The sequence below is a fragment of the Blennius ocellaris genome, assembly GCF_963422515.1.
Source record: "Blennius ocellaris genome assembly, chromosome: 1".
Taxonomy (NCBI): domain Eukaryota; kingdom Metazoa; phylum Chordata; class Actinopteri; order Blenniiformes; family Blenniidae; genus Blennius; species Blennius ocellaris.
The window spans coordinates 22,129,917-22,142,312 of NC_137650.1; the positions used below are offsets into that span (position 1 = coordinate 22,129,917).

Below are 12,396 nucleotides of genomic sequence, written 5' to 3' on the forward strand. Positions count from 1 at the left end.
ATCAAATAAAACAAGCTCATAATAAATCAAAGTTGAATAAATAAAATAAACAGCTCCTGCAGAACAGAAGTAGTCAATTGCAGAGGGAAAGGAACATATGATTAATAAATTTATTCAAGAATTTGATTAATTGATTTTGAAATACAAATAAATACAAAAACAAAGGAATTTAAATAAATAAATAAATACACGATATATTCCTGTAGTCATCACTATGGCTAAATCACCACAAAATTGCATGTTTTAAAAAAAAAAAAAGAGAGAGAGAAAAACAAAACTCAACAAGAGAACAAAGCTAAAACAGCAGGGCCAGCAGTACTCTGTGCATTCCAAGCACTTTTTGTCATCACTCTAAGTGTTGTAAAGAGGTTAAAGGTCACACATGCACCAGGTTATATTAGGAGGTAGGACGAAAGAAGCAGTAGGGAAGGTGACGGCAGGGTCCCAGGCAGGGCGGTCACAGCGTGGAGTCCCGGCACAGGACGATCTCCAGCTCAGCGCGGTACAACTTCCCTCCATCAGAGAGAGCCATGATGCTCTTCTTGTAGTCACCCAGTCCTGTCAAGTCCACGTCCTGCCAGGGGCACCACACACACACACACACACACACACACACACACACACACACACACACACACACACACACACACACACACACACACACACACACACACACACACACACACACACACAGAGTCGGTAAGCACAAAGTCATAGGGCACCAGCATACTGTACATTGCAGATGATCTTAGGCTAAGGCCTCGTCTTTGGTTCTATAATTGGCGAGTAGAAAAGTAACATGAACTGATCGATCAATAAAGGCTAACTATTCATTACCATTTTGTTCTTGTCACAGAGGTCCTTCAGCAAAGCATCAAGCTCCTGCTCATCAATATACCCATTACCATCCTGGAGAAGACGCGGCATAAGGGGGTGAAATAAAACAGACAAAACGATTATTTGAACATGTTTATTACTGTTATTAAGATTCTCAATATTTATGACGTCACGCTAATCACCCTCACACTTCTGGTGACAATTGTCATTTATTTATGTTTTGTGTCCCCGACAATCCCCCTTCTACATGTTGGCTGGTTGCTGGATGTTAGCGGATGTATGTCTGTAGCGCTCTATTGTGTTTTGTTGCATTTGTTGGTTCTTCTACCTTCCCTTAATTTGTTCTCCGTCTTTCTGCCATTGTACATATTTTTGTCTCATTGCCACTGCTCTGACATCTAATGTTGAGAAAATGTGAAGCTGAGGTGTCATTAAAAACAAAAATAATCTAAAAGTTAAATTAGACTTAAATTACACAATACTGCTTAAGTCGGGGAAACAAGAATGTGTTTTAAACGTATTAATTATTTGCAAAGTTACAGAAAACACCAGAACACTACCAGAGCAGTTGGGATTTCTATTCTCAAGATCAACAACACCAGAAATATGGAATCGCTTCAGTGCATAACTCAATCATAGTTTTTAAATAGTGATATGTAAATCGACCCTGGAAATATGCAAATGTGACTGATTTCATCCGCAGAGTGAAGCTGTTAAGTCGGGGGATATCAGTCTGGGAGCTATCAGTTTGGTCTTAACATCTATCAGATGGATTGCAGTGACATTTTCCCCAGAGGACAAAGCCGAGTGACTTGATCCTCTAAGCTTCCCCCTTACCAACACCATAAGGGTGACATTTGTAGTCGAGAGTGAAACATATCAATAACTACTGAATTGATCACCGTGCGATTTTCAGCAGATATTGAAGGTCACCTGTAAAGACGTTAGGATGCTGAATAGAGTGTCGAGTTGAAATACAGCTCTGCAGAGACTCTGCTATCAAGCGAGGTCTCCTTTAGGTACCACAGACACAAAAGACATGAGAGGACAGCGAAACAAGCTCTTTTCACCTTATCGTAGAGAGTGAAGAGGGAGTCAAATTCTTTAACGGTGAGTCTGATACCCTGTGTGCAAGATAGAGGGAGAGAGAGAGAGAGAGAGGGAGGGAGAGAGAGGGTGGGTGGGGGTGGGGGGGTTGGACATTATTCGAAACTGATGGATATTTCTAGAGAGCGGTAAAAGCCCCACCAGATTCAGAACTGATATTAATCCATGCAGATTATGATAACTGGGACTAGAGTTGAGTTAATCCTCATCAGACAGACTAATCCTCAGTAGGAAAGGAATTGTTGATCTGCTCTCACAAGCCAACGTGTACATATGGGAGCATGCATGTCATAATGCATAGGGATCAATGATGGTTTTAAAGTAAAGAAAATGGCTCGACCTTCTTATAATATTTCCTTTCTAAGTCCATGAATCTAAGACAGTCATAAAAAACGATAGACTACTCTTATCTTGGGTCTGTGCTGAACCGGAGACCCGTCAAGGGTATATCAGGGTATATAATGCCTCCAGTGTCAGCTGGGCTGTGCTTAACCACGCACAACCCCAGTGACCCTCAAAGGGATAAGACGCAAGCAAACCAAATAGCTCAGTATTTTCATTTCAGGTTGGAAATCAATGTACAGAATTAAAAAAAAAAAAAAATGGGACTTTAATTTGAAATTAAGTGACTTTCAATTATAAAATCAGTTTAATCAAGTGGCTCCCATCCAAGGAAACCATAATGTTTTCATTGCAATATCTAATTCCAGATTTAACATAAGTAAACATGCATTTATGCTCCTGTCCCATATGTCCATTCAGCACTTTGATGACAAATAATCCTCTTGTGGTGAATCCGATAACACTGAATTGTAGTAGTCGGACTCTATAGTGTTCTCTTAATTCCTCTGCATTAGACTGGTGGACCAGCTTTCACTGTTTTGCAGTTGCCTCCTACCTGGAACTTCACAAGGAAATTTTCCTCAATGGGCAAGAGCCTGCAGTGGAAACACACAGGAAGGTCAGTGAAGTTTTAGCTCAGCGAAAAACAAAACAAAACAAAACAAACATAAAAAAAATGTTTGTAAATAAAGTGAGGCAGACATGTCTTACCTTGCCATCTCAGAGAGGCCCAGCTTACCATCCCCATTCAGATCAAACATCCTGAGCTACAAAGAAAGAGAAGTTACAGGGAATGACAAATCTCACCAAGTCTTGATGACAGAAACGTACAATAGGTGAAAAACAGATTTTTTTTAGATGATTGTGAGTCGAAGAAGTACATGCTTTTTTTTTTTCCTCCGCTAATGGGCTTCAGTGTTTTTAATCTTTGATCTATGACACTCACAATGGTTTGCGTGTACTCATTCAGCTTCTTGTCATCATAACGTCTGTTAGCCTTCTTCAGGAGGTCGGACAGGAAACCCTGAGAAAAGGAACAACTGCCTCAATTAGCCATTACATCATTTGAAGGACTGACAGATAACAGTCATGCTGAAAATAAATGAAAATAATTTGTATTTATATACACACGCGCATGCACGCATAGCTTTACTGTAAATACTACACATCACACGTACATTTATAAACTTCATATAAACTGTTTTTTTCTATTGTTGTGAAAGCAAACATCAACAAATTACAAAACAAATGAACAAAACGTCAAGAATTGATGATATCTCACCAACTATATAATTAGAATGCATTTGGAAGTTGTTACCGTTGTAGAGAGTAGAAACTAACTATCCTGGGTTATATTATTTAATAAATGATAGAAATTGAAAACTGAAAAAGTACAGAAAAAAAAAACAAAAATGCAGAAATAGGCGTTTACCTTCAGCTCGTTTGACTCAATGTATCCACTACGGTCGGTGTCATACCTCCGCCAGGCCTGCGGGAGAAGAGCAATGTTTTCAGAAGACACACACCAACTTTAACCTCACTGGCAAGTAAAAGAAACCCTTACAAACTACAGCGGTGGAGAAATGGCACTGTCATCTGGCATTGTGTAAATATAGAATTTGTCAAAGCCTTATCAAAGATGGATACCTAAAACCCTGCAGCACTAACTGCTTTTCCCCCTGCAGAAAGCTGGGGTCCATTCATAATGGATGGCTGTCTGAGAATAGCTTTAAACACACCAATGAAAACCCCTGAAAACAGAGTGCACCATGGGCCTGTTTGCTGCAGTGTGTCCTCCAAATTATCGCAACATAGTCAATCAAATGAGTTGAAGATGATTTACTTGAGTGTGAATCACGTGTTTATTTTACACAATGAGCAATATGGAGAGACTTCTGTGGTCCATATAAGAAATAAACAACATACAGTATTCACCCACAGATAATAATAGTCTTTAATATACTGATCGAATCCCTTGAAGATTATGTACATTACTGATACCATTATCATGTGTTATATAATGTATATATTCTGTTTATCTTTAATCTCATACATTTTAAGGATAATATCTATGATTTTTGAGTCTCTTGACTGCCAAGCACACCATCCAGGCTTTGAATTAAAATTTCAAAACCCTTGCTGGACCATCCTCACATAAACCAGGCAGGGAAGCAAAAGGGATTCGTGATTGTGGGACAGCTGCAACACGCGTTCCACAGCACATACAGTGACGGCACACTGACTTCAGGCATTTGTGAGGGGATTTCACAGCTCAGTAAGGTTTTATCAGTCACTCGTTTGGCAACTTTCCCTTCAAAATATACGATACCCAAAAGAAACGAGAAAAGAGAAGGAGACAAAAAAAAACAGACGGGAGACAGATGTGAACATGTGTAAACTTACTGCCATGAATTGAGAGCTGGATCCGACAAACTCTCTGAAACACAGCAGGAAATTTTCTTCTGTTGGCAGAATCTGAGCCAGCTACAGAGAAAAAAGGGAAGAAGGACTTATATTTTACGTTTGGGATACAAAGGAACCATTTAAATTTAAGTTTTATTAAAAGCTCTTCTTCCTAATGAAAGGAGATCTTTCACTCTTGTCTTCATTCAAGTGAAGACGGGGGGGGGGGGGCACAGAAGGAGGGACAGGGGAGGCGATACACTGCGTCTGATGTATCCTCACCCCCCTCATCCACCACAGGACACCTCGGAGGCGCTGCTTTTAATGTCTCCTCACCTCTGACATCTCGATTCTCCCATCAGCATTCTTGTCAAAGTTGGCCATGAACTCCCTCATCTTCTCCTTGAATGCAGCGTGTGAGGGATCCTGCAAACGCATCAAGTCACACATCAAAGGGACGCCCGATAACGAGAGCCTTTTTGCTTCACATTCAAATTCAGGATTTAAAAAACAAAAAACAAAATACATGCAAATCATATATTAAAATATTTTAACTATGCAAACCCAGACAAGCCTCAATCCTGCACCTGGATATCGTGGGTGTAAAAGAATGGAGAATGGGTGGACGGCTGTTTTCTGACGATTACACTTATAAGACATTATTAAACATAAACGTACCACATAGCGTCCCCTCCGTCAACATAATGAGCAATCGGGGTTAATTAACCCATTAAGACCTGCAGCAATGTCTGAATGTGTCTCTTTAACACCATTTGTCTGCTTCTCTGCTTAGAGCTGGATTTATACTTTTCACATCATGTATTTCCATGATTATGTGAATTAAAAACATTTGCATTTTCTAAAATGTTTGAAAGTGTGTGACCATAACTTTAGTTTGAGATATTTCATAAGAAACTGGATATTTAGTGCATCAGCGATACATGGATTCACAATGTTTAATCATTTGTAGAAAATTGCTCATCCAGTTCCCATGAATAACCAGCCGTGCTCACATTATATCAATAATGCTAATAGGGGACTTTATGTAGTTTATATAGCTTACAGACAACTTTGACTTTTAAAGCATTTTCTATATTAGAGCCAGAAACCAAACAATCTGACAACATAAGAGCATACTGCAGGTAACTCAAGGTACAGTGTAAAATATTGATAAACAACACAGACAATTGAAGTCGAAAAATATAAAAGGAAAAGCATGGAAAAATAAATAAAAACATGAAATACATAAGTCACCGGGGGGAACACAATCCAGAGAGGACTTTACCTCACAAAGAGTATTTGAACTATAAATTCGCAGCATCTGAATATTGTTTCGAGGTTACAGTTTGACCTCAACGACTTCCAACCGATATTCCTTTGAGATGTTGTGAAGTGAGCAGCGAAGGAGAAAGTATCACACCACAGATGTCACCGCGGTCACTGACACCGAATACATCCACCCGTGTTCGGCTGCGTGACGTTTACACTCACCACGCCTGTTCCTCGCCTGGCGGTCTCCAGCTCTTTGAAGAAGTTCTCCAGCTCCTTCCCTTCAATGTAACCGTTTCCTGTGGTGCACCAGAAGAGGAGGGGGGGAGAAAAGAAAATCGATTGGGGAAAAATGAAGCTTATGAAGCTTTGAAATCACTTTGAACTTTGTTGACTGTTCAGAAGTTTGATTAATGACTTAGATGTGGATAAAAGATTGAAGGTCGCTGAGGGTCTCCTAAACTTTGGAACAGTTGCCAAAATCGCGTGCGTGAGTCCAGGCTGGAACTCCTCTGTGACTGAACACAAGTTTCTGCACAGACTGTTTACATGCTCACAGCTGTAATTAAACGAGTGTGACTCTTTCGAACTGCATTTGGTTGACTAAGCTCGGGGAGTCAGTGCACAAGTCAAAACACAACTTTCTGGGTTGTGCCAGTATTCATGCCTTGAGTGAGGCTTAGGGCTCCAATATGTAACACCAGAAAATAAGATCGGCAGATGTTATATCACCTCTACACAACTAAACAGTTTTAATTGCCGAAATGAAGGCACGGCACAAAAATAAATTAATTAATTAATTTAAAAAATAACAAGGTCACATACGGTCTTTTTCCTGTATGCGCATAACTTAGGACAAATTGGCATTTAGCTGTGGCACGGACCGCGAAGAGTCAGTGACATGCTTCAGCAGGGGGGGGGGGGGAAACAGACCACAAGAGTAAAGTGCCGCTGGAGTGTAAGCAGTATAATGAGTGTTTTCTTGCCTAAAACGTTGAAAGTGGGCAGTCAGATTGCTGCTTATTGGGGCATTCAGGCCCTCTGTCTGGATTTGTACTTCTTATGACAGTCACATGACCGGGGATGATTTAATACAATAATTTACTCCACTGGTTTGCCTGCAAGTCACAGGGTAACATACATGACATTCAGCATTCTCTTTTTAATCATAAGAATGAGTCCCATCTGCCTACAATCCAAGTGGGGATTTAAGGGGGTTGGGTGGGGGGATTGTCCCTTTTAAAATACAAAGATAGTAGTAGATAAAATAGTTATTTCAATTCAGAATAAAATGCATAGATCCCCCCTTGCCCCCTGCTCCCTTCTTCATCTCTTAATCTCTTATCCTCTCATCTCCTTTCCTTTTTTTTTTTTTTTTTTTTTATCATCCCCCCCCCACCCCCCTTCCTCCCCTCTCGCTGCCAAGCTTTATTTGCACACTGTACTCGCTAGGTGCTCCATGTCACCATCTGTGCTTTGGTCAAGCTGGTGTTTTAGATATAAACAAATCAGTGCAAGGAGACAAAGCTCTGCACAAACAAAGCAAACTAATACAATGAACTTCAGGCTGCGTCGCATCAGTACAGCGACTTCACTTTGTTTTTGTTTTTCCTATATTTTCATTGGTATTAATATCATCATGTGACGTGATGTGACGTGACGTGACGTGACGTGACGTGATACCTTCCCACATATTGGGTATGAGGAAAATAGCAAATACCAAAGTAATATAAATTCAAACAAAACAAAACACGAATGTCCAGCTAAAACAATGTTCATGTCAGGCTACTCATTTTGGCAAAGACTCTTTGTGATCTCTATGACATCGTATTCATTTGTGACTGAGTTGCTCATTCCATGAAATAAATGAAACTTACGAGTACGACTACAAAATGTTCAATCAGTTATGCACCTATCTTTCAGAACGTATAATGATATTTCTTATCATCAATGGCTCGCGTGTGCAAGAGTCGACACTCCATTGATTATTATGACATGGAGAAAAAGAATGTAAAAAAAAAGGCAAGCCTATACAATTCATGACCCCGTGTGTCTGTGCTGTGGACCTGCAGGTATGTGGAAAGGACAAGGACAGTTATATATATTACTGTATTGACTATATCGAGTAGTATTTTTTAGGAGTATTCAAGGTCGCAAAAGAATAATCTACGATCAAGTATGCGTGCAATAAAATCCTGTGACTTGTAATAAAGCCTGCATAAGTAACAGTGTTCTCAGCTCACTGGGGCTCTCCGCCAGAGTTTAGTTGCAATCCAAATCTCGGCTGTCACATGGAGTGCACCGCTGCACACTGAGCAGATGCAGTCCTCCCTCTCTCCCTGCAAAAAAAAAAATTTCAAACACAGCTCAACTGCTGATTGCTCAATGGCACGTTGAAAACCGTCCAGCTGACTAACACGTAATGACTGAAAACGACAAACTGGGTCATGTGAGAGACTGATCAAAAGGGTTACTGAGTTATTTAGTCCCAAGGTGTAAAAACAAGCTCTTGCAAGGCACTACAAGCTTTTTTTTTTTCTTCTACGATTAAGAGGAAAATGTCATTTATTGAAGTCAGCCAGCTTTCTATTTTAAATGTGAAGTTTCTCTGTTTATTCTCCCGGCAGCCAATGACAATTAAAATCAAGTTTGTCAGTGATGTCACCAGACAACAACGTGCTGACACTATAAAGCCTTTGACCGACAGAAATATATCTCCAAAGCAGCTCAGAAATAATCCTTTTCAACACTACTGAGCTGAGAGTTTTATGTTTACTTGAAAGATGACATGATTTAAAGAGGCATCATGCTGATCAAATTTTGGGGTGTTTCTTTATCAAGCCACAGTGGCTCTCTGGCTCTGACAAATCAAACTAAAGAGTCTGATATGTACGTTTGTTTGTGGTCGATTATGAAATCTGTTTCATCACATTGTTATGCAGTTGGGCACATGCACTAAACACGATGGTCTGTGTGTCTCTGAAGCAGCAATGAAGCTTCAAAGCCGTTCACACATTTCTTGCATATTTAGTTCACGATTGCTTGAGAACAAACAACCTCCAACGTTGAGCCGAACACTTAAAGCTATAAAACTTCTGCAGTTCAGCTGCTTGAAGGAGACGGTTTGAAAAACTGCCTGCGCAACCATCCGGCTTGGGAAAGTCCTGGCTCAATGAGTCGTCGATCAAGTGGTCATTCTAACTAACTGCCTTCATCAGTGTCTGCCAACTGCTCTGACCAAACAGGGAATCCAGATGCTGCCAAATAGTGTCCAGTTTTAAGATCAACGTCTTCTTGAAGCTGCGTCCATCCTGATTTCTGTGCTCTGTCATCACTGGTGTCATGGCGGATGTTTGCGCGCTCAGACAGAGATTAAAAAGACAGCACAGTTAAGGTTAAAGATAAAAAAAGAAATACTGCAGTCACGGTTACAAACCAACAAGTGAGTAGCGTTTCACCATGAGTCTGGAATGTGGAGCAATCGTCCAGGCCTGTCAGACTGTTTTATGAAAATATGAGAATATTGAATCAGTTTTCAAAGAGGTTTAACAATAGAGGTCAAGGCTTTTTTTTTTTCAGAATGGCTCCAAAAAAAAATAATCCCTCAATTGAGCCTGTAATATGAAAATCAAAAAGGCTGGAGTGGTTTGCAGTGAGTGAACAATAACAGTAACACTGGTTACTGCTGGAATAAACAACTGGGAACAGAATCGACAAAGTGCAGAACTAAACGTTTGAAAATTATTTTAATCTTTATCGCCACGTTGTTTTAGTCACGCTCAAATCTTTTACAGATTTGATTGCTGTGTTATTGTGCAAATCTGCCATATCATTTGTTTAACTTTGAATTCCCTTCATTGACATTGCATTGATCATTTTGATTATTGATAAATCTGTTGATTCTTTTAAGACTTATCTATAGTCTATACAATCTATTGGTAAAATCATGCAGGTTTAGTTTAAAAAAAAGCTGAGTATAATAATAATAATAATAAAAAAGAAACTACTGAAAAGAAAAATACATTCAAACATTGAGAAATCAGATCCCACGCATTTAAGGATTTAACTGCACAACAACCAAGAGCATCAAAAACAGCAAATATCCAAATTTGAAATTCTAAACAAATGCCATGTCAGTGACTTTAAACCTTTAATTCAGTTGTAGTGCGTTGCACAACACGCACACACACACACACACACGCACACACACATTAAGCTCCACCCAAGAAAAACCAATAGAAAACACCCCCACCCCCACCCCCACTATGAAGCATCCTCTCATCTCTTACCTTTTCAGTCGTTCACTCTCTCCTCCTCCTCATCCTCCTCCTCCTCCTCCTCATTACCTCTCCATCCCCCATCTCTCCCCTCACTCTCCTTATTTCAGTTTTTTTTCTTTCCTTCCTTCAGTGTCCTCCTCCGTAATTTATACTCTAAATGGAGTTTTCATTCAGTGATGTATTGTGCATCTTCTCATGGAAAAAGCACGAGGTCCGTCAGTAAATGAACGAAAGTAAAACTATTTCAAATGGGAAAATAATTCCAAAATCACATTAGATCAATTAAACAAATAAAACAAAAAACTTGACCCAGCGTCTCATATGTCCCTGTTTATCCGGTAGTTTATCTGTAATTAGCAGGAGTAAACATCAACGTGTGATAATACAGCACAGATAAGGATTTTAACTTGAATTTTGCCAATCACTTGAAAATCTCACTGGAAGAAGAAGAAGAAGAAGAAGAAGAGAAGGGAAAAAAAGCTGCAACAACAAAAATTTCCAAACCCCTTCCTTAAAATGAGACTGGGTCCAAACAGTGTCTAAATCCCCCGTCCGGTCTCCTGAGATTGTACACTTTAAGTGCGCACTGACCGTCTGCGTCAAAATGTTTCCAGATGTCGATGAACTGCGCCGCGGTGAGCTCAGCCAGGTGCAATTGGGGCGGCTGCTGCGCTTGAGTTGCCATTTCTCCCGTGTTCTGCCTCCTTCGAGTCGCCTGCAATAGTTGAGGGGAAACTTTTGCCGTTGCGGTGCTGCTCGCTTCTGCGGGCGGCGCCTCCTCAGCTGGGGCTTTTAACCCACCCGCGGCGTCACGCGCTTCTCCCGTCCGCCACCAGGGGGCGCCTGCGCCGTGGAAGGGCCCTGCAGGCATCTGCAGCAGGAGACCAATTACAGGAGGAGGAGGAGGATGAAAGGAAGAAGGCTCTCCTGAGCTTTGCATATAAGTTGCTATTAACAGCTGTCCACGTTGCTGGTTTGATGGCAGGATCATTATACATCATCCAATCCCGCTGCTCCTCGAGGAGAAAATTACAGCAGGCAATTTACTCTTCTGCTGGGCGCCCTGCTGGCGCCACTGGATCCACTCAGATCTTTGTCATTTCTGATTCTACCAGTCCTGCTTGTGCCCGCACTTTGAATCATCAGACAAAACCTGAATACATTTGCTCCACCCCAGGAGCCACACAACCTCAGGAGGGGAGATCTCTGAAACAATAAAAAAAAAAAAAAAAAAGTGCAGTGATGGCACAAGTCATGCTCCGCTAAAGGCAGCATTTTCCTCCAAATCACTCCTTCAATGTCTGCTGAGTTTACCTCTCACATGAAACTGCACCCACCCTCCATTTTTTTTCTCTTTTACTCTCATCTCATCCATCGCTCTAACCAGTCACACGCTCCATCAGTCTTCCTGCCCCGTCCAGGTCAGAGGGGCACTCAGTCTCCCCGGACCAATCGAAGCCGGACCTGGAGCGAATCCAAGCAGCAGCTGAAGTTGCATGGCTGCTAAATCACCAGCATGCCTTTGTTCATTCTATGGGATTAGTTTACACCTCTCCCTTTCCTCATCTCCCTTCCAGGGTTGGACTAAAACAAGGTGGTGTGAAGGATGGCTGATGTGGTGGGGCTGGTGGAGGAGGGGGAGGGGGGGGGGGGTGGGGGTGGGGGTGTTCAGATGGGGAGGATGCAGAAGAAGAGGGAGACACTTTATCTCGTCCCTGCAGAGCTGCTGATCAGTAAGGAGTAGAAGAGAATGAAATCAGGGAGAGTTAGAAGAACAGATAATAAGTGTGTGTGTGTGCGTGCGTGTGTGTGTGTGTGTGTGTGTGTGTGTGTGTGTGTGTGTGTGTGTGTGTGTGTGTGTGTGTGTGTGTAGCTGCGTAGCGGATAAATGAAAACAACTAAAGTGCATGTGAGAAGGACAAGAAAGCGAGGGAGGGGAGCGAAAGAGTGGAGAGAAGATATTTATAGGAACTTCCCTTATAAAGCCTGAGCAGCATGAATAATAATTAGGGAATTTAAAAGATTTGTTTGCAGAGCTGTGAGCTGCAAGTGTTGGAGGTAAAGTGATGGTATGAATAATAGAGAAGTGTGTGAAGGACAGCGATGGATAAGGGACAAAGATCTTAATGGGCCAGTGATCACCTTTGGACTGGACATG

At 41.2% G+C, this 12,396-nt stretch overlaps 1 protein-coding gene across 1 annotated transcript; it reads right to left on the bottom strand.

Moving 5' to 3' along the window:
- Nucleotides 1–323: 323 nt before the first annotated feature.
- LOC308129945 (calretinin-like) lies at nucleotides 324–11,239 on the bottom strand (the record flags this gene model as incomplete). Its single annotated transcript, XM_080496082.1, is given in 12 exon segments — nucleotides 324–574; nucleotides 838–909; nucleotides 1,908–1,961; nucleotides 2,843–2,882; nucleotides 2,998–3,053; nucleotides 3,233–3,310; nucleotides 3,719–3,775; nucleotides 4,690–4,770; nucleotides 5,026–5,115; nucleotides 6,181–6,257; nucleotides 10,830–11,148; nucleotides 11,150–11,239. Coding segments are annotated over 12 exon segments (1,131 nt in total). The 3' UTR covers nucleotides 324–457.
- Nucleotides 11,240–12,396: the final 1,157 nt, after the last annotated feature.